General features: G+C 30.8%; 1 protein-coding gene across 1 annotated transcript in view; it reads left to right on the top strand.

Annotated features, from left to right (window-relative positions):
• The window catches only part of LOC129914692 (cadherin-86C), a 313,316-nt gene that overhangs the window by 278,149 nt on the left and 11,226 nt on the right, over positions 1–23,941 (top strand). The window contains exon 7 of the mRNA XM_055994033.1: positions 4,458–4,572. Coding sequence (XP_055850008.1) covers positions 4,458–4,572 — 115 coding nt within the window. The remainder of the gene's footprint in view (positions 1–4,457; positions 4,573–23,941) is intronic.

Here is a 23,941-nt window from a genome sequence, read left to right as displayed (position 1 = left end):
CTAAAAATATTAGGTATACATTAAAAAAAATTTTTATTGCAAGTGAAAAAAATTTGCATTGAAAAATAAAATTTTATTGCAAATAAAAAATTTTCTGCATAAAAAAAAAATTCAATGCAAAATGTGTGCATTAAATATTAAATATTTTTTAATATTCTTCGAATTTTTTACAATTTTGACTATTTCGCCATTTATATTAGGTAGCTATTTCAACCATAGCATTCAAAATTGTAGGAAATTCAACAAAAAATATTTTTAAAAAATAATAATTGATGCATTTTTTATTTGCAATAATTTTTTTTTGTCAATGCAAAATATTTTTATTTGCAACAAAAATTTTATTTTCAATGCAAATTTTTTTCATTTGCAATAAAATTTTTTTTGAAAGCAAAATATTTTTAGTTGCAATAAATATTGTTTTTCAATGCAAATATTTTTCAGTTGCAATAAAATTTTTTTATAACGCAAACATTTTTTAGTTGCAATACATATTTTTTATAATGGAAATTTTTTTTATTTTTAATAAATATTTTTTTTGTATTTCTAATGCAGAGCAAATGCATTAATAATGAAATGATTTTTTACAACTCCGGACTTAGATATTAAATTTTACAGCTTGTTTTTTTTTTTTTTTCTTCGGGTCCGCTGCACTTACATACAAAACTATTCATTTTGCAGCATATGCAACTAATTTTTCTCGCAGTACTTCCTCAGTTTTTTTTTCAGTACAGTGGGCCAAATTTTCATTTTTCGTTGCAAAATTCATCACTTTGGATTAGGTTGAGATATTTTAATATTTAAAAAATACAGCTATGAATTTCGAGAGTTTCAATAAGATTTGTGGACAGGGTTTTTGTATTGAAATACATTTTTTTTTTATTTCTTGCTTGTTATTTCCAATGAAAGCAATTAAGGTATTTTTATTTGTTATAAAAATATCAATAAAGACTCTTTTTTAACAGTGTTATCTTCTTCTTGTAAAATCACTACTTTTTGCAAGGTTATGCTGAAGAATTTCAAATAAACCCAACATATCACAAAACATATCATCATATGACGACTCATCAAGTTTCGATTGGAACAAATTTATTTTCAGTTCAACAAATTTGAATGCTTTTCTTTAGAAAGGGACATTCTCTTACGGCATTTTTTTATTTATTTATTTATTCTAGATAACCTAGAATTTATGTTATCTGGTTATTCTAACACCTTTTTTTTTTAATGTGAAGTTGTCGATATTTTCTATGCTTTTAAGTGAGGTGTGTAACTGTATTAGGTAAAAGTATTTCAGATATTTCATACACACCTTCTGTGTAGAAAATCTATATTTTAAGAAATGTTTTCTTTGCATTAGATACCAGCTCTACCATTCAATTCTCGCTCCCTGAATGAAAAATTTCAAATTTTCAGCAGTAGAACAGAGATCGCTTGAATTTTTAAGGTTATAGTTAGAAAAAAGATCTTTGAGGTTTTAACCACAAATAAATATAAATAAACTTTTATACCTAATAAAAAATCTCTCTCAAACTCAAATATGCAAAAAGTGATACCTGACAGTGTTGCCAGAGCCTGCTACTTATCGCCAAACAGGCTCCTTGAAGATTTCACTCGCTCCTTAAAATTTTGATTTTAAATTTATTGGAATTTGGATCTTTTAATTTTTGTTAAATTCTTTAAAATCCAAGCATTTAAAAAAAAAAAAGATGTGAACGTGAACAGGGGCAACCAATAAGTAAGCACATTGCACACATTTTTCATTTTTATGTATTACAAATTTAATTTCACGCCCAGAATATATGAACCAAATGAAATACAAATAAAATTATACCTTGTAGTCTGCTTAGCAAAAGTTATCTGCAAATTTAAACAAATAATAAATCTTATAACAAAAAATATTTTGGAATATTGTGGCTATTTTCGGCTCCAAGATTTTTCAAAATCGGCTCCTTGCCTTTAAAATATTCTGGCAACACTGACACCTGATCTTTTTTAGTAAATGTTTCAAACAAATAGTTAAAGATTAAATTTCAGTTTAGTCTGAAGATTTTCATCTCAAAATAAAAAAATTGAGTTAAAAGCAGCTTTCTGAAAGTTATCAAATTTTGCAATATTGAACAAAAAATTTGATCCAATAAAAATAGTCGCTTTCACAAGCTTTAATAAATAAAAAATAGTTTTTTAGGTTTTTACACCAACACTCTTCAATTTTTCATAAAAAAAAACAAATTTTTTTCAGCCGAGTCTTCGATCGATTTTAGAATTGTTTTTTCCGGTTTTTGAAGCTCAAAATATTTCTTAACCCTGCTAATACAGTAGTTTTGGGTTTTTAGAATGACTATTTTAAAAAGCTGGCCCACTGTGAGTCGCTTTAAACTTAAAAGTAACCCAATTTAGTAGTGAGGGCTGGCTATTTTTGAGGCTGTGACATTTTTTGAGGTTATCTTGAAAACCTGACATGATGAGGCAAAATGGGCTACGGATTTGGATGCAGCAACCCTAAAAACCTATGAATTCCACTAAAAAATGACGCAAAACACAATAGGTATTGAGAGTTACTATCCCTCATAAAAGGTTCGAGAAAGTCATCGGAAAGGAGACGTTATCTTAAAAACTGTCCATTTTTCGACTTTCTGCCCATATCGACTCTTGATCAGGGGCTTCAAGAGAACAACATACTAAAATTTGAGACAATTTCACAGAAGGCCACTTCCCATACAAAATGTGCTTGGTCCTTCAAGTTTTTAACTTCACCACAAAAAAAAAATCAATCTATTAAAGCTTCTTCTACTCTCAATACTGATATTTCCCTGTGAAAATTCTTTTGGTAGAACCGCAACCTTAATTTTAACTCTGTCTTCCTTGTAATCTCGCCGCAGCTGTCCTAGGCTTTTTGGGTACTCGCCTTTCGGGAATGAAATATTTGCCTGCTGTTCTACTGCAGTATACCGTTTCTTGTCTGCTTCATTGATACTCTTCTTAGTAATGGGTTGTTCAGGCATCCTGGTTTCCCATTTCAGGCAAAGGTTAAGTATGGATTTTCACAGTTTTCATTGATGGAATCGAGTTCCCATTTGATGATGTAGTTTGGTTTTAGCTCCATTCAGAAGATATTGCATGTGGCAAAAAAAGGTATTTTTCTTTTGATAAATATTGCTAAAAATTTACGAGTTCCAAAATATTATGAAACTTTCAAGAAGTGTATCATGTAAACGATAGCTGCTAAAAACACTATTTTTGGGTTCAAATTGTTAGAAATCATGTGACTTTTCAAATGAATGGCAGCATTGTAAGCAATTTGGTGTTATAACTGGCAAAATGTATTTAAAGGTTGATCGAAGAAAATCAATGATCACTTTAGCAACAAATCAGAATTATCAGATCTGACCCAAGAGAACTGATCTACTTTTTTTTCTATAAGAAGGAAGTATTTGCAGAATATCTACAATGGCAGTGTCCATTTTCATGAACTTTATTCAATCTCGACAAAGAAAAAAATCATGCCCCAAGTCACATCACATATGCGTTCATCCTTAAACTCAGCACATATAGTGCCTTTAGCCTAAAGGCGCTCTTTTTTTTTATCTGATTTTCTTAGACATTTATTGAGTTCTAGAGTCTGAACTAAAAAAACCTGCAAGCTCTTTCTAGTTTGTAAGTAAATTTATTTCGAAAAAAATATATATAAACCGAAGCAAAACCTAGCGACATCCTCATGATAAGGATATTATAGACTCTTGCTATATTAAACTTCTTCTCCACTATTATAGCCTAGGCAACAACATAACATGAGAGATAACCTTTTGGCATAAAATTTATGTGCATATAGTTGCGGCAAGCGCGCTCAAGAGAGACATAGTTGGTCCAAACTCTTTCTCTATACAACATTTTCATGAAACATTGATATCTATGAAGTACTATCAAGTATCCCCCATTTATGCGCTGCGATGTAGTATTTTTTAATCCAGCTATTAACACACTCTTGAGAGAGTGCACCTATATGGCAAGTCAGTTAAAAATGGTATAAAAATGGCGGGCGGAAATGTTTGGTGGTGGTGGAAGAGTGAGATAATTCCATTAGACAAATGTGCATAGTATATCCTTGGTTAAGTCCCTGGGTTCTGTTAGAAAGAACCTTTTAATGAGTCGTTCTTTCATAAAAGACACAAACAAAAATTAAGTAAAATATCTTTGGGACACATCACATGTGAGATGTGTTTTTTTTTAGTTTGAGTATGTGCTAATTAATCGATGCAACGCAGAGTAGAATATAAGTTCGATCGAAGACGACGAAGCTAGAAAGAACTTTCTGCCTGAAGGATTAAAATTTTAAAATTGTTCACTTATTTTTCTTCTTCTTTCTTTCTTCTATGTGATTTCATCAAAAAACTCTTTGGATGCAACAAAAACACAACGCACATCTTTGCCTATAATATAAACTCAACACTGACTTTGTGCAGATACTTCAAGTTCATGCTGAAGATGGCGATAAAGGTAATCCTCGTGAGGTCAGATACGGTCTAGTCTCCGAAGGGAATCCATTTACCTCGTTCTTCGATATCAACGATACCAGCGGTAAGTTTTATAGTTTTTTTTTTCTTTATTTGTGTGTGTTTTGAGTTTGAGTATGTTTGTATGTTTTTTGTTTAATAATTAAGAGCGCAAACTATAGCTAACCTTTGTTGGTGAGGTTTTAAAAAGTTAATGATACCTTTGCACATTTCTGATCTTTTGGAATGTATACGAAGGTTTTCAAGCCGTATAAGAAGAGATGCTTTTTGGATAGTAAAAAAATATTGACTGAGCTCCGAAGCTGGCATAAGAACACAAGTTTTATTGATTTTTTCAGTTTTATGTGTTTGGCTTTTTTAAGAGCTCAAAAGTTATGAAGAAATTATACCTACAAGTATATTATTTTAGAGTCGTATAATGATAAAATTTTATGATGGTAATATTATAATCAATAAAGATAACCGACAGCAACTACTTTAGATCCCTGTATACTATTTCGGACTTTTAAGAGAAGTTCGAAAAAAGTAGGTTGGTAGGTGGAAACCGAACAACCCTCAAAACTATGCGCAACATTATATTTTATCAGAATTATGTTGTAATACAAAGTTATTAAATTTCCAGTTTTATTATTTAATGATTTTCAAAGAAATAATAAACAATATTATGTTTTGGTCTTACAACACTTTTAGTTAAATCTTGAACTAACATTTGTAAGCAAATAAAAATCTGTAGGTAGTACTACAGATTTTGATTTACTTACAAATGTTAGTTCAAGATTTATGTACCTACTAAGTATTATTTTCCTTCTTGTTTTAAAATGAATAGGTACAATAATAAACCGAACAAATTAAAAACCTTGTTAATGAAGCGACACTGAGCTTTATGTAGGTATACTTCATAATGACCCATATGCATAAATAATAGTAAATACTTGTAATATGAAATTAATTAGTAGGTATAAAGAATTACTTTAAAATTTTTCTCAGTAAAAGCATTCACTATTTTTATGCATAGCACCCAATTAAACGATAAAAATGGTTAATAGCACTGTTGAAATAACAGTATGAGCACAGGTCTATAAGATTTAATTCACACTTTACGAGGATAGTATTTGGCGTTGGAAAATCAAATTAAAGTAAAAAACGGCAGTTCATTTATTGATTGAGATGCGAATTTGATTTATTTTAATCTAACTATTTTTAATTAAAGAATTTTTTCTTATACTCGTATAAATGTTGTTTATTTAACATTTTTTTGACATTTAGCATTTTAACGCATTTTCAATTCAAACAACAAACTATCAAATATTTACTTTTGGACACTTTCCGAAAGTCCAAAAAGAAAACCTTGTAAGTTAAGAGAGAAAAAATATATATTTTCTGAATTTCTTATTTTTGTACCAAACTTTCAAAAAAAAAAAAAAAAAACTGTCAATATAATATTTGTAACTCAATTTCTGTGAAATATTTTGGAGTATTTCGATAAAATAGTATTTGAAAATTAAGTTATTAAAGACAAAAGAAATTCACAAGCTTAATCTATTTTTTTGTTGGACATTTTTTTGTTTTTTACAGAAATGTCACATGATATTAAAAATGGTTAAATTGACACAAAAATCAATTTATATAAATTTCTTATATTTAAAAACATTAAACTATAATTTTTAAAGTAATTTTTAAAAAGCGTCAAATAAAAACGTATGAATTTTGGTTTCATTTGGTTTCAATACCAAAATTCATACATTGTTATTTGATATTTTTAAAAATTACTTAAATTTTTGTAAGCTTAAGAAATTTGTATACCTAAATTAATTTTTTTGTAAATTTAAATTGAAAATAATATTTAAATTTTTCATAAAAAGTAAAAAAAAATTACAAATTAAATAAATAATTGATAGTAAATTAACGTTGTTTTTTCTGTAGACGATGACCGTGCGTCAAATCTGGTAGGTCTAATTGTTTATGGTTACCTATCACCCAATATACATTTTTTCGTACAAAAGTGTCAAAATTGTCAAATACTGTCAAAAATGCTTACGATGTCGAAAATACTCGTGTTATTTATTGTTAGAGTTAATGAAACTTTTGAGCTCAAACATTTAGTCTTTTATGCTCCAACCGGTTTACCAATAATTTGTTTTTCCCTAAAAAGGCTTAAACAACTTCGTTGCTCTGCTAAAAATAAGTAAAGTTCCCAAAACCTTACAAAATTACACACTTTCAACTACAGAATTGAAGGATCTCATTTTAATTCAGAATTTATTTTTGACCATCAAAATTTACATTCTTGAATTACTAGTATGTATGTTTAAAAAAAAAAAACCCCATACATTATATCGAGAATATGATTTGGAGAATTTTAGTTAAAAAAAAATTATCCCTTTATAAAGATTCGTACAGTATGAAGAGTTTGGGTTTCTGTTGCCCTTAAAAAGTTTCAAATGCAAATGAAAACCCTTCTAAAATATCTTGACATTTTTACCATGACTGGAAAATACTCTCAGCTTGTAAGGATCAGAATGTTTCGTATTTGTCAAGACCTTTTCAAGAACCTGCTTGAGTGCATCTCATTAAAGTATCTTTATTTATTTCTATGATGAAAGTCTAAATTTTGTTGTACAAGAAACAATTGGCAGTAAGTGAATTCTAGCCACCATCAAGAAGCAGAGACGTCAAAAATAGTAAATGCTTTATCAGAAAATGCTATGGAGTGCCCTACTAACTAACTATGAAACTACTTTATACAAGACATATTAAAAGTGAAAAAAAAATGAGGATCTTATTCAATTTCAAATTGAAATCTATCCCAAAAAAAAAAGAACTGATGCTATTTATTTAAATTCTTCTTAAGACGACACTTAAACACGCCTTAAGAAAAAAAAACCTCTTATCAGAGGATTAGGTACATATTTCGTACCTATATTGAATTGAAAACTATTAATTTACTTAAAAAATAAAACTTCAATGTGGGATGCTAAGTCTATTTAAATGAAGCATATCCGAGACTCTCTTAATCCTATTAAAAAGAGTTTATCAATAACCCCAGTGACATTCTTAATTCTTGTTAAAAATAGAACTCTAAAATTCAATCACAACCATCTATTTCAATCACTTAAACATATTAAATTCCACAACAAAAAAATTATTAGATACACCTGTGGTATAAGTCTTTTTCAATTCCATGTTTAACATTGAAATCTCTTCTTTGGCTAAAAAAGATGCACCCACACAGTAGGTAGATCTTCTTCTTCACCTTTTTTCATTGAAAAGAGGGGCTCGCTCCTAAACCGATTATGGTTGCCTCCACATTTTTTTCATTTTATTCAACCCAAAACTGAAATTTCGGTTAAAATTGATGACTTTTGCCGCACCTCACAAGTGACATCCCAAAAATAATGATAATTTGTCAAATTGCTTAGGTCTCCCTCTCTCTTTAGTTCATATCTGTCATAAAGCAGGTGTCAAAATTCAGGTTCCATTCTTATCTCCACACATTCCACCTACTTACAACTTCAAAATTTAATTATTTTACTGTGAAACATAAAATCGTTTTAAAAGTTTAAAGTGTTCAGTCAAAATGAGTGCACATCTAATGCTAGGGGAATCCGTCAGATACATTTTTATTCACTAAAGATAGAAAAGTTATAAATGTTATGTTTTTTTCTTTTAATTTGTTTCCTGGCGTGTTTGATAACACGAAAATGGATTTGTTTTATTGGCAGATACATTTCTCGGGAGGGCGCCCACACTCAAAACAATTTAACAAATTAAATTTTATGTTAATTTCGTTTCGATACTCGCGCGTACTCTGATCTTCCAATGGAAGAAGCTAACGACCGTGCGTCGGTTACTTTGTTTTGAAATGAAACAATCAACTGTTACCGAGATTTGGATCTCTGTAAAAAAAAGCAGCCATAAAAGTCGCCACAGAGTAAGATATAACTAGGAGATAGGATTTTTATGGCTTGCAGCCTTCAAACGATTTGTAATAGATTTTTTTTATTTTTTTTTTTTTTTTTTGTTTTTTGAGTTGGAAATAAAATTAAATTGAATAAGATACAAGCTGATCGCGAGTTGTTGTTAGTTTGGCATTTAAAATTATCTTTTCAGCACCCACACCCAATCTTATGTTTTTTTTCTCCCCGCAGATTTTTTTAAGTTAGTAAATTGAAGACAGAAAAAAAAACTATAAAAAAAAAGAGTGCTGAAAATGTGTTATTTTTTCTTAATAAATGGGAATATAAAAAAAATGTACTCTCGCATTGAGTTATAAATTTTAAAATATTTTGCCATCAAAGTTCGATAAAATGATAAAAAGTAACACCTTCTTTTTACGTGATGTAACTTAAGTGTGATCGCCAGTAGGTCTATGTTTCTTGACCAGTCTGATACTCGTATTCTTCGATTTGTATTGAAACTTTCATGATTTTTTTTGTCATAAAAACTAAAAAAAAAATGGCATTGGAATTGCAAATTTAAATCCAGTTAAAATACCAAACATTTTATTGTGTAAAATTCACAACTGCTGAGAAATAATTCTTAAAAAAAAACAATGTGACATTTATAGCATCTTCGTGTGACGTTTGACTATTTTATTTTTTAGCGATAAAAATTTATAAGAATTTGTGATACAAGACTTTTGGTCAAGGTATCTAGTAATTATTGCTGTCAAGTTGACAAAGTTTATAATCGTACATAAATTATTGGTTTAGGTGAAATATGTTAATAAGATCGTCAGTTTTTTGTTGTTGTTTTTACATAAGAATAGCAACTAGTATACAGATTTATAAATGTACAAACAAAGAAAGATATCTTCAAACCTAAATAAAAATAATTTTATTTTGGGTTAAAATGTAAAAAAATATCTCAAGTTTCGGGTGATCTGCTTTGAAGTTTTAATTTGTTAATTTGCTAACAAAAAATAACAATAAAAATGCGTGTTTATATCACTTATTTGAAGTCTTTTTCCGGTTTTAAGTGTGTAGATTTGTATTTTTACAAGACTTAAGTTAATATTCTCTTACCTGACCAATGTATCCAGGTAAAAATTTCTAAGAATATTTTAAAGGGACTACGAAAACACATTTTTTAATTTGTTTTAGATTTTAAACATTTTAAATTAAAGTAAAGACTTCAATAAAGTGTTTCAAATGTTGTAAGAATTCAAGTTCTTCCAAAGCTTAAGAACTTACAAATTGTATTAAGATTATGAAATTCTTAAGTGCATTTGTGTACTTTTTGAAATCAATTATAGGTTTAGTAAGGTCAAAAGTGACTTTAAGTTTAAGCGCCTGACCAATTTAGACTAGTTTAGATCCATTTACAAGAATTTAATATAAAAAAAATGCTTTAAAATGAGGTTAATAAACTTCTAACTTAGACCAGTTTATTAAACATTGCATGAATTTTACAGGAGAAGAATAGATAACAAAGAAAAGTTTTTATTTTTAAAAGAACGATCAAAATTTTGATCTATAAAATATTTGAAGAAACTGATTCAATGTCTTGGTAATTATTTGATTACATCCAAATCTTAGAGCTGGGCCCTATTTCAGAGCTTACTACATCAACTAACTCAAAGCCAATAGTTGAGTTCGAAATACTTGTTTTGGTTTTAATAGTACAAATGTTCAAAAAAGTTCTTCGGGAAGCCCACAAGGCCGCCGCAATTAATGTTTAACGTCATTTATGTAGATGATGTCTGAAATAGATGAAATATCATTTTTTCTTTCAGGCAAGATAATTTCTCCTTTTTTTCCGCCACAATTTTTATTTTTATTTAACGTGTTAAAAGGAACTGTTCCAATTTCCGATAAAGTGCGACAAAAGTGGCGAGTGAAACTTAAAATTCTGGGGCGGCAAAATGTCAAGTAAGTGGCATTATCGTTAGGTTTGGAGCATTATATTGTGACATAGCTTCCCAAATTAGTTAACTCTACATTTTGTATCAATCATTAAAATCTTTACTGATTGGGAGTAGTTCTTTTTTGAACCTTTATGTTTCGTTACAAAACGACCCCACTGTGATGTGAAATTTCTAGCATCGTCATCAACTTTTTGATCAAGCCAATATGCTAATAGGGACTTTATGCTAACAACACGACTTAGTATATTTTTTTTTTTTTTTGTATTATGTTGCTGCAACTTTTGCGTCTTATGCGACTTCCACATTCTAGGTGTATCCATACTGTGTTTTGTTTTCTTAGGCAAAAGGTAAGGTATAAAGATAGGTATACCTAAACAAAAACCTCCTCTAACCAAGTTCCCTTGAATGCATTTGCTTCCATAAATTCCTGGTACTACTCAATGCATACTTCCTTGTTACAACGTTTGGTTAATGGGTTTTGCTTTTGCAATAGACTCTGCGAGCACTCCAAGTGCGAGCCTAGAGAGTATAGTGGTTATCCCAAGAAAAAAAAAAAAGGTTTTGGCTAGCCAGCGCACCAGTGTCGAACTAACAAGCACTCCTTTTAACTCGATATTGTGTTTAGTTGTGTTGTTGTGTGCTTTAAGAAAAAAAAGTTAAAAAAAAAAACACAAGAAAACTGTAGATAAAAAAAAAAAAAACCAGAAACGGTTTTTCTCTTCCTCCAAGGCTGGCTATATCGTTTTTTGTTGTCTTGAGCTTCTAGCAATGAAGTTGATGATTCCTATACTTGGGCTTAAGTTCCAGAGTAGAGTACCTATACGTCTAGAGTCTACATGCTCATACATACTCTTATCGAGTCTTGCAGCAAAGTAACCATATGCAAAGACAAAAGATCCAACAAAAAGGCTTTTCTTATACCTATTTTACAGGACACAGAGAAGAAAAAGAACTTCAACGCGATGTTGCAACATGCCTTGAACATACATAAATTTGTTGGCAGTGATTTGTTCATTTTAGTTGTTTGTTCCTTGAGTACCTATTTTTTTTTTTTTCTTATTTTTTTTTTGTTTGTCTCGAAAGACGTTTATTTTTTTCAACAATGTTCTTTTAGTTTGTTAAATTATCCTGAGTTAAAAAAAAGGTTCCGTTTTGTGCATATATGGACAATTTGTAAGTCGAGGGAACTATCATGTTATTAAACGGTTGCATGCGAGTATAAGTCGGTAGTCTATCGAACAAGACTGGAATTTACAGTACGCCTGCTTCTAACATTATTAGATACCAACTTTTTTTTTGTGTTCGTCTGATCAGAGGTATGTCAACCTTTAGGAGGTACGTTACCAAAGAGTTTAAATGTCTACAAGTCAATGAATCAATACAATGACGATGCATAGTAATCAAGACTTAGAAGAAGATATTCTAGTCTATTCTCAAATGGGAATTATCAATTGGAACCATAATCTTGGTATGTTCTTACGGGTGGTCTCCGAATATTCTGTTTTGCTAAGACAGCAACATTTTTCAAACGAAATGACATTAGGAATCTCTGTTTTGCTGGTTTGAAGTATGTAATGAATTAATTTGTTGTAGCATTGTTCGAAATAAAACTGTTTACTGTACGTCCATCTGAACACATTCCCATAGCCGGATTTTGGACCGGACCGGACGGTGGACGGATTTTCTTCAAATTTGGTACAAACAATTTTTATAGAATTCAGAAAGTTATTTTGTTTGTTATATCGCGCTTAGAAAATGTACCTCCCATACAAAATTTACAAGTTATTTCAAATTTCTCAAAAACGGTTCTAACGATTTTAATCAAATTTTGTATGTGTACGTAATATTCAACACAATTGCAATAAAACTTCAATTTTAGTTTTGCTCAAAAAAGTGAAATATAAAAAAAAATTACAAAATATCAGACAAGTACTGATCTGTCAAAAGAATTTCGTTAACCTATAATATCTTCACTATTTGATATCTCGAATAACACTGGTCTGCAAAATTTAACTTTTTTTTCTCCTTCAAATAATTTTTTGATATTATGAAAGACTAGACTTTCCTGAATCTAAATCTGGTTTCAGAAAAATTCTATCAGGTACCATTTTTGTAAAAATGATTTTTGAAAAATGTGGGTAGTTTATAAAAAATCAACCTTTTAGATTTATTTGAACTCGTGCAAAATTCAAACTATTTGTAGCATGGAGCTCAAATTTGGAGGACTTATTCCCCGTAATATTGCCTATCGATTGACACCAAATATGTCCTTTTACATTAATGTTTACTCATATTTTAAAATACTGATTTATAAAAAAAGCAGAAATATCGAAATCATTTACTTTTTAGTAAATCCAACATGAACAAAAACACCTTAATTAAGGAAAATGTAAAATATCAACGCCCATTATATTTAAAAAGTCAAATATGTAAAGAAAACCATAATAAAATACATTAAACAAAATTTTTACGTGTTTTGTAATTTTATATACTATTTAGCTATTTAGAAATATCTTATTTGTTATAAACCATTCGATAAACTGCCTTGTAAAGCTTCAGATTTGTTTCTCCTAGAAACAAAAGTATACTTTTCTTATAGTTTTTGATGTGCTGAGTTAGAATCCGAAGTCAAAAAAATTCTATCACTTGAGGATTTTAAGATATTCGCATTAAAGTATCACAAAATCAAGTTTTTTCTTAGAAAATCTCAATAAAAACTACTATATCTCACAAACCAGAGCTGACCGAAATTTTTTGAGTTCGGATTCAAAATCAGCACACTAAAGTACATTAGAAAAGTATATTTTTGTTGTAGGGAGAAAGATATATTAATTTTTAGAGATTAGGTTTTTTTAATGATAAGATATGCCAAACCTACTAAACTTACTTAAATTAAGATATCTCGGAGAAGAAATGAGATATTGAGGAGATTGAAACTGAATTTGAAAGAAAAAAAATAAGTTCTTTCATAAACCGTAACAATTTTAATTGAAAAATATTACATTACGCCAAAATATTTCTTCGAAAACAGCAAAAAAATGGGTTTTTGAGATTTTCTAACGGGAATATCTAAAAAACGTGACGTGATAGATCAATTCTGACTTCGGATTCGGAATCAGCATACACAAATCATTTAGAAAAGTATAGTTTTATTTAAAGGAGGATTTCCTTGCAGACCAGTGTAATTGTAAAAAAAAATAAAACAAAAATTCTTTTGTAAATACATAAATGTACGAATTATATAGCCAGAAGCTTCCATGTTAATTTTTTACAATCTATCAAAAAGAATCATAGAAAAAATATCAAAAAATTCACATTCTTAGGGAAATCTGATATACGGATGTTGGCGAACAAGTTAAAAATAAATAAAAAAAAAAAAACAAACAATTTGCTTTTGCTCTCGTGTTACCTAAGGTGTCAAGCTGTGATTGCTTGCTAGACAGTAAGCATAATGTTTATTAAATAGTCAATTAAATCACTAAATCACCATGGTGCCACTAATAAAGCAAAAAATACAAAAAAAAAAAAATATGATAAATGCTGCTGAATAAGTAAATATCATCTAATAACTCTTATGACTATTTTAGATTCTTCCTTTTCCTTGAAAAAAAAAAAAAAAACAAAAATAAATAGATAACTTGGCTAATAATTCAATTAGTATTTGGTAAACAAATAATTTTTAATAAATAGAAGGCCAACCAGTAAAAATATTAGGTAAACAAATATTAGATTTAATTAAAAATGAAAGAGTCAAAATTTGTATTAAAAGCTTAAATTTTTTTATCTTGTCAAAGGTTTTAAAGCTCAAGTTCGAATGAAGACTCTGAATTATAACAACCAAAATAACAGTTTCCAGGTGGTTTGAAATGGCTTCTCTAAAGTTTTTAAGGCACTTCCGGTAGCCACCATACTTCTAAACATAAAAGAACTTATTAGTAAAAGTTTCACAGCAAATTGTTTCGCTTGCCCTACGAGTAAGTACTTCATTTTTAACAAAGGAAGTCATTCTGGATTGCACACAATACGGCCGTACTGTTTGTTCAAGCCATCATCAAACCAAACCAAGCTGTATTCTAATTGCAATTCGTGGTAAGTTCTTCCACTCAGTGGTTCGGTCTGTGGGAAGGGAATTATTTTCTTACGCGAATGTGCCATAGTCCTTCTTTGTGAAAACACTTTAAACGAACAGGGAACAGGGGAACAGTGTATTTGAGAAGGCCAGAGTAAGAAACCTTCGATATTGTGTTTGTTTTGCATTTCTGTGTTGGTCCATTTAGTGCGGGAGAAGAGGAAGTACAAATGGCTTCACCCAGCCCTGTTTATTTTAATACCTTTAGGTTCCAGTGAAGCTATGGTGTGAGATGATTTTGTTTCCCATGACTCTATACCTTCATTTCCATGGCAACCTCAAACCCGCAACGACAAACCAATTCACACTGCAAAATAAAAAGAAGCCTTCAAACGGGACTTTTTATACTCTTCGGTACTCGTAGGTACACAAAGTTGCATTTTAGATGTTGACAATGGCCAGAAGACTGAGAGAGCCCTAAAGCGAAAATATCGAATAAGGATACACGATTGCTTTGGCAGAGAGTAGGTATTAAAGCTACTTGGCTTACTCATTAGCCGGGTGGATTTGTTCATTGTTTTCTTTTGTGCTTCTAGCCTTTTATGGAATAGAGAAGTCTGAAAGGAAACTTTCTTTCCTTCTTCAATGTCGATAGAATATATACAAAAATAGTGTCCCACTTCACATCGACATCAAAAGTCTTTTGGTAGGTTTCCCTTTGTGCATTTTATTTGACGAGTCAGTCATAGCCACATGCTGTGGCTTATAGAGAGAGGTGTTAGAACTCAAGATTCAATTTGGGCATCGCGATGGAAACAGACGATAGAATATCTTAGATGTGCTATAGCTGCATTTGAATAGCAAAAGATTACCATATAAAGGAAACGAAATAAAGGGTTCAAAGTACAGTTATGAGTTTGAGGTAAGATAGGTATATAGGGAATAAGTTGAACTTTTGAGATCTATTGTTTGGTTTTTCTTGAATGTGCTGCGGTGACGTCTGATTGACGTTTAATTTGATGCATCGCATAATGGTTTTTGGTCGATTCTTACAAAAAGAAATAAAAGTAATGATTGAGGTCAATTTTGTTCTTATTCTTACAAAAGCAAAATGAGTATAGATGAAGAATAGGAGATGATTTGAATGACTTGGGATGTAAATGATGACTTGACAATATTTTTTCTTTTTGAATTTTTAGTTTTATTATTCCTAAAAATTGAATAGTTCTAAACGAAAGAAGAATTTTTTTTTAACTTTCTATTTTTTTAAATTAAAAAAAAATGTTGTGGAGTAACTAAAGCTCAAAAATTGGCAATATTAGGGAACCCGGCCGAACAGCTTAGATTTTGATGATCTTTTTTTTCAAACGTCGGTAATTCAAAATACTTTAAAGTCTATAGATTAAAAAATGCCGGTGTTGCCGTTTTGATTTTTTAAATTTAATTGAAGATTTTTGTGAACAAAAACAAATTTTTTTCAAAAATTTTTCTTAAATTTCATAAATTAATTGATGCCAAAAGATTGTCTAGGAAATTCAAGGAAAAAAAATATATGGGAGTGAGGGACAATCTTCCATAGTTCAAGCGATAGATGCAATTTTCTCATTAATTGACTTCAAACAAAAAAAAAAAATATTTGAACACAACGGCAACACCTACAATATTCAAATATACATTTTTTAAAAGCTAGAAGCTAAGTCATATATGTAAAATTAAAATTAAGTTAATTAAATGAACTTCTTTTGAAAGAATGGTAATTGAACTCAGATTTTTGAAAAAAAAAAAAATATTGAAAAAATTTTAACATGTCGTTTTTTAAACTTGGTCGTAATATAAAATGCATTTATTTTCAAATTTTTTTGGCCGCATTTATTATGATTTCAAATTATAAAAGGAAATGTCAATATGTATTACGGTTTATGAAAAAAAATTAAAAAGTATTTCATTTTCGAAGAACTTTTTTTAATAAAAGTTTTGAAAAAAAATGTAACTTATTTTATTTTTTAAAGTTCAACATCTAAACAAAAAATTATTTTTTATTCATTTAATAACCCTTACTGTTGAAAGTTAAATAGCAAAAATTTAAAGTTCCTATTTACCACAGTCTTTGAGAAAATTAATTATTTCAATGCAAAAATTCAGTTTTATAAAAAAAAAACCATTGGAATTGAAGTAATTTTTCATTTTTTTTTTTCAAAAGTGTGATATATTTTACCTTTTTTGCTTCGAAATTCAACTGATAATATTTATGGCCAAAAATTTTTTTTTAAAAAATTCATATTTTATTAGAAAAAGTTTGGAAAAAAGTCATTTTAAATTTTTCTAATTTTTTGAAAAAATGGTTTGAGGACCATTTTTTCAAAAAGTCTTGATTAAATTTAGTGGATTTAAATTTAAGAGATAAGAATGAGCTTCTGGCTTTTTAAAAATGTATTTTAAAATATTGTAGGTGTTGCCGTTGTTTTCAAAATATTTTTTTTGTGTTTGAGGTCAGAATGTTAGAAAATTGCATTTATCGCTTAAAGGATGGAAGATTGTCCCTTACTGCCTTTTTTTATGAAATTTATGTTTGTTTTATGAAATTTAAGCAAAAAAAATGGTTTTGTTAACAAAAAATTTAATTTTAATTTTTAAAAACAATACGGCAACACCGGCAACTTTTAATCTATAGACTTTAAAGTATTTTTAATTACCTACGTTTGAAAAAAAAAAAATCGTCAAAATCAGAGCTGTTCGGCCGGGTTCCCTAATAATTTGCTTTAGTTACTCTACTAATAATAGAAACTATCATCACAAAGGTTAAAGCCTGAATAAAAAACAAATTGTGAAATTCTTTTTTATATTTTCATTTATATTTATATTTAGAAGAAAAAATTAGGATTGTGCTTTCTTAATCCAAATATTTAAGAAATTACACGTACCACTTTTTAAAACAGAAACAGTCATTGAAGAATGATTTTATAATTTTTTTTGCAAACTTAAAATTTGTCTATTCCTGAATAAATAAAAAAAATGTTGCACATACGCCACAGTGACCATACAAGTTAGGTAAGGTGTTCAAAACTTGCTTTCATGAATCTCATAAGGCTTTTTATCTGCGGTATAGGTAATATAGAACAAGTTTAAAATTTGTAAAACATAGAATCGACCTTGCTAACAATCAGAAATAACATAACGATGATACAGAATGCTTAAAAAGTGTGTCCCGCAATTTGGTTTCTTACTTGAAGTACTGTGTAAATTATCGAAGCAATTGAGGAGCGTTTTTTCAAAACTCAACAAACGCATTTTTTGCGAAAATGAGTTATTGGTATCGAAATTTTTGGCACGACCAGGCGCACAAGATGACAAAATAAAAATGTTAAAAAAGTGAACAGTTTTAATTTAAAAAAATATTTAAAATCGAGCGTTTTTTCAAAACTCAACAAAATTACTGGAGGTTTTTGCAAAACTCAACAAAATTATTGGAGGTTTTTCCAAAACTCAACAAAATGGCTCGTTTTTGCAAAACTCCACAAAGTTTGCCTGTGGTTGGAAAGCAATTAGAATTATATGGGCATGAAATGGGCATCCCAAGAGAGCGACGAGGAGGAAACAGGGCTAAACCCGTTGATTCTGAAATAACAACTGCTGTTAGAACTCACATTTCATCTTTCTACTGCCGCGAAAGTCATTATTCCAGAAAAAAATCCAAAAGAAGCTATCTTCCACCAGAGCTGACTAGAGTGATATACTACGACAAGACGGGAAATAAAGTAGCATTATCTGTCAGTGACACCTTCAGCGGATCTCCTGTAACGGTTGCACCCCTGAAAAGCCAGTTTTCCAGCGTGTCCAAAAACTGCCAATTTAAAAAAGTTGCCCCAGAAAGCAAGGTTTCGGAAAAAAAGATGGCTGACGTACAGAAGCTAATGAAATTTTTTATTATTCCGGATGATGCCAAGGACTTCTATGAAACTGTTCTCTTCGCAAACGCTAAAGAGTCCACAGAGGATATGGAAAGACACTATGGCGATTAAAAATAATGTTTTTTTTTTATTCAATATTTATTTTAGTTAATATTAATATAAGTTCATTGCAATGTATATATTTCTTTAATAAATAAGATTTTTAATACTAATTTATCTATTTATTTATTTAAAAGAAAAATAAACGTTTTTGCAAAACTCAACAAAAACCTGTATTTGTTGCGTTTTGAAAAAACGCGGTGTTTTCGTGTTCAAAATACGGACGAATCTTCCCAAATATTGAAATAGCAATTAAGCCTGTCGATTAGCTGTTCAAGAAAGAACAACTCCTCATTTCTACTTTTTGAAAATTCGACTTTGTATTCAAATGGGAAAGAAAAAACCTTCTCCTGAAAAATTTGAAAAATGCACTTGTTGAGTTTTGAAAAAACGCTCCTCAATTTATCTTCAAACTTCGAAATTATGATTTTACAAGTTTTATGACATTCTCAAGGCAGAAAATTTAACTTGCAATGTATCCAAAATATAAAAATGAACTTTATATAAAACGGCTCCAATAAAAATTTTAAGAGGTTACTTATTTTTGTACATTTCTGTCAGCATTGTAACATTATTTGTCATAACATCATTGCTTAAACAATAAGAATATTTTTGTTAACGTTTGTTTTATTAATTAAAACTTGAATTCTCTTTAAATTCAAACATAAACTATGTAATAATAATATGCGAATAAAATTCTGTTATTATTTTTTTGTAAGTCACCAACGTATTTTTTTGTTATTTCACTGTACTCATTTGTTGACATTATTTTTTGAAGTTATACTCCTTATGGGACGGTGGGTATGAAAATTTGTTTTTTGACAAGAATGTCAAAGGGATTATGACGCTATCGCCATCTTCGAGACAATTGGGCAGCAGGGCTGTCGTTTCACCTTTAGAGTTGGTACTTCTTTAGTATTTAAAAATGCAGTACGCCGCAGTAGTTGAAAAAAAAACACACAACACGTGGCAGGTTGCATGTTTCATGTTGCCAGTTGCATGTGGCAAGTTGTATGTGGCAAGTTGCATGTGGCAAGTTGCATGTGGCAAGTTGCATGTGGCAAGTTGCATGTGGCAAATTGTGTGTAGAAAATTGCATGTGGCAAGTTGCATGTGGCAAGTTGCATGTGGCAAGTTGCATGTAGCAAGTTGTGTATAGCAAGTTGCATTTTGAAGATTTTTAATTTTCCAATTATAAAGATATTTTCATGCATAACTATATTCAGGGAAGTCAGATTGTCTTGGGTTAAGGTACGGAGATAGCATCAAAAAATTTCCTTAGATCACCATAAGCTGAGATTGTTAAAAAAAATACGCTGTTTGATTATTTTAATACATAATAATGTAAAACAAAAATAATAAAAATTAAAAATATCAACTGAAATTCATTAAATATACTGAGTGAGAAGTATAACTTCACACTCAAGAGTACACACACTCTTTTTTTGATACATTGCTTATTAATTCAAAAACTTGATATAGAAAATTTTAATCATTTATATTAAATTAGTTTTTGAATAATGCATTGACTTTTCTTTAACCTAAAACAGATGTTTTTTAATTTCTTAGAATTTTTTCACTTGAATTTCCTACATTGTCTGTCTTACAAAATATTTTCAAATTTTGCCTTTATGTTTAGGTATTCACAAAATTTAATTATATTCAAAAGAGGTCTAAATCAAAATCTAAATTTATTTCTTCCCCTCTAAATAACCACAATATAACCATATTAAACCAACTCCTCTTAAAGGAAAAACCTCTCAGACCACCCACGCTCAATAAAATTAAATTAAAAAAGATTTATTTGCCTCAAATTTCACGACATGATAGAATTTAAGCTTCCAACTCTGCTCCTGTTCTCGGTTAACCCAAAAATTGTAATTAAATAATCACAAAACTTCCCATTTTCCTTCCTTTTCAGAAGGTTCCCTTTATTTCCTACATATATAACATTAAATCGGCTTTCAACCACGATTTTCCTTCAGCTATACTGACTGTAGGACAAGAAAAATAAAACTGTTTCATGTCGTGACTGACGATTTATTCTTCCGTTTTGTGGTGGAAAGAAGGCAACTAAAAAAAAAAAAAAAATAAAAATGGCCCCCCAAACCACTTCCGTAGGGTCAAAGATATAAAATATATTCACCACTTCTTCGTTTGCGATGTAGCTTTTAAGTTAAAAAGGTGATTGAACTCGTATGAAGTTTGCCACCTTTTAACTCACTCGACTCGACTCCAGAATAATCAATGAGTCTGAGAAAAACACATATAGACTTGACTTGAAGTAATAACAATTTTTCTACCTTTTCCTCATTTTACTTTTATTGTTTCTTGTTTGAAATCGGAAAGGAAGTTGTTGGCTACTGATTTTCTTCAAAACGATTGACGTTAAACTTCAACAACGACTATCGGACGACGACAACGCAACGACGCCATCATGGAATTGTCAATTGATAGTGATGTGTGTCGCCTTTTTAATTGGTAATTTGTCAAATGTCATCATTTCGCGGTTTTTGACAGCCATAATTGACACATGACGTAAGTACTCACTCTCAAACGACGACGAAAGGGTTAATGCTATCATCAAAGTCTGTAAAAGCAAGAGCTCGTTTTGTGACGATCAATGGCGACTATGTAGCGAGTCTCTATCTCTGAGAAAGGTGCGCCTTGTTGACCTTCTGTCAACGCATTTATATGGAGTTGTGCCGCGTCGTCGTTGTTGTCGTGGTCGTCGGTACAACATGAAAAACATCCAAGATACATGAGAAAATGGTCACAACTGTTTTTTTTTTTTATTTTTTTTTATTTTTGTTGGTTTTGTTGGAAGGACTTTATAAGTCCAGAGGAGGTTTTTTTGTTAGTTTTTTTTTTGTTGCAAGCAGCAGTTTTCTTGTCATTAAAGGCGCCGCCGCCGCCGCCTTTTGTGCCGATATGGCAATTTGGCTAAAGTAAACAGTTAACCAAAAGCGAGGGCTTCCAAAAGGCAGCTAAGAAACAACTCACAAAAGGTCACATCACGGGGTGACTTCTTTAGAAGAGCTTCTTATTTTTTTTGTTTTGTTTTTTTCTCGAGACTCGAGACAAAGACCTTCCATAAATATGTGAATTTGTTGTTCGACAAGGAGTCGCTCGTTAATATGTTGCGCATACATTATTTCTCTTCTCAAGACCCTGCCTGATAGCAATGGTAACTATAAGCAAGCTTGTGTATGTTGGGAATTCGACAAGAGGAACTTTATACATATGCGACAGCAACGACCTCTGTGAGAGAGATCCATGTACCTTTAAGCAATAACACTATTGTCCATTCAAAAGGCTTCTTTATTTTTTTTTGTTTTTTGTCATTTTGGTATGGGGCTTTTGCATGCCTTGGCGATTTGACTATAAGACGCCTTCTTCAACTTCTTGGGTTCTTCTGACTTTGGAGACTTTGAATAGATACGTCGTTTGTGACTATATTGTGCGCGTCCCGCAATCCTCCAACAAAGGAAATCAAAATCGCCAACATGGAATGGGATCTGTGTCCCTATAAGATGGTGTGTTCATTATGGGGACTCGAGTCGAATAAGTTGTGGAATTCCTTCTTCCTATGCCCACCGCATTGGCATCGCCTCAAGCCCTGCGCGCGTCCTTGGCCAAGTTGTTCCAACTTCCAACCAACATCTTCGTCGTCGTTATGTCGTCCCACTACTTTGTGGCTTAAAAGATTTATTCAAATTACAAGACAAGTCACGGTTATATGTTGGGGCGGATGATGGCAGCGATGACGGCGACAAGACGGCGACGGCGACGGTGACGGTGACGGCACGGTGGCGGTTGCTAAACTTAGTTGCTGAGACAAAAAAAAAAAACATTAGGAGGCGACTGACTTGACGACGACGTAGCGAAGCTCGCCGATGCACTTTTGGCCAATATTGTACGTATGTCACGTGGTTTACTATGGCATCATGAGCTGAAATTGAACTGAGCTGGGCATGGCACATTATGTTTGGTTTGTCTATTGGCAATGGTCGTCTCTCTGGTGATGGCCATTTGGGTGCTATCTACGAGACTATAAAGCTCGATAAAGAGGAGGTTTGAGACGAAGAAGCATTTGGAATACCAAATGGGCATACCAACATAATATAAGTGGAGGACAACGTATATAGAATCATCATCATCATTGTCGTCGTCCCAAGTCCAAGTCGAAGTATAGAAGTCGTTTTTTTCGTCTTCCATCAGTTTTCTTGCTCTGTCCGCTATACGGCAAACGACGACTTCTTGGTCTTTTCGTGGCCATCGTCATCATGGATTTAATGAACATATTCATTGCTTCAAGTCGAGGTAGAAATATACGTGGAAGAAGAAAGAGAAGGTTGGGGCAAAACGTCCACGTCGACGACGAACGAAGACGATGACGATAACATAGTCCAGGGCGATGAACCGAACTCATTGGATTGCTTAGAATTTTCTATTTTGCTGGGTATTGTCAATGGAAGAGGGATATACTCGTACTCTCAGACTCATAGATGCGATTTTTTGTTGGTGACCTTTGATGGTTGAGGGAGTTTTCTGTTTTTGTTTTGTAGAAGACTTTGTGGTTTTTTAACCAAGATGTGTTCATTTACTTTTAGAGAAGAGCTATTTGTTGCATAAGCTATAGGAAAGGTATGCAGGGAGAAATAATTTACTTAAGCACTCTTCTCTTGTTCGGATATCGGTATATATGTAGATGTATTTCAATTGACCTATGGGCAATGAACTTGAAAAAAGAATTAATGTTCAGAGTAAAATTTGTTTAGTGAGTTCAATGAACCATAGCAAGATTCTTATAAGACATTGAGATTCCAAGGAGTTTTTTGAGCCAAATGACTTGAGTCTCAATTAGAGAATAGTGAACAAGTTTGGACACCGATTTATTTTTTTGAATCTTTCAAATTGTAAAGTTTCTAAAAATATGGTTTTCAAAGAATGCGGGAGCTTTGTCACGCACTTAAACATAAATAGTCAAACGTTTAACCGAATCTCTTGGTGCAGAATATTTAAAAAAAGGTCGAACTATTTACATTTTTTGCCACAATTGAAACTTAATAATCAAATCGGTCACTGTGGCGTATGTGTGATGTTTTTTTTTTTTTACGAAATGCCTTAGAAAAATTTGTAATTTGGTTTAACAAATAATGACACAAGTTGAACTTTGTGGATCATTTTCTGACTATAAGCACTTTATAGTGGCCGGTCAAAAACTCAAAAATATGTTTAGTGTATAGGTATGGCTTAGGTGAATATAGTTTTGCTTTTCTTAATCTCAAATAGGTCATCCGTAAGAACTTCATTCTTGATATTTGTTGGTATGTATCAGTAATTAATTTTCTAAGCCCGCATCAGAATATTGGTCTTAAGTTTTGCTATAACATAGGTAAGCTTTTTTCAACCAACTTAATATAAGCCGATAATAAAAAAATAAAAAACTATCTCAAAAAGCATCCAAATTCTAAAACAAGATTCAACT

The sequence above is a fragment of the Episyrphus balteatus genome, chromosome 3 (genome assembly GCF_945859705.1).
Source record: "Episyrphus balteatus chromosome 3, idEpiBalt1.1, whole genome shotgun sequence".
Taxonomy (NCBI): Eukaryota; Metazoa; Arthropoda; class Insecta; order Diptera; family Syrphidae; genus Episyrphus; species Episyrphus balteatus.
This window is presented reverse-complemented; position numbering and strand designations above follow the sequence as displayed.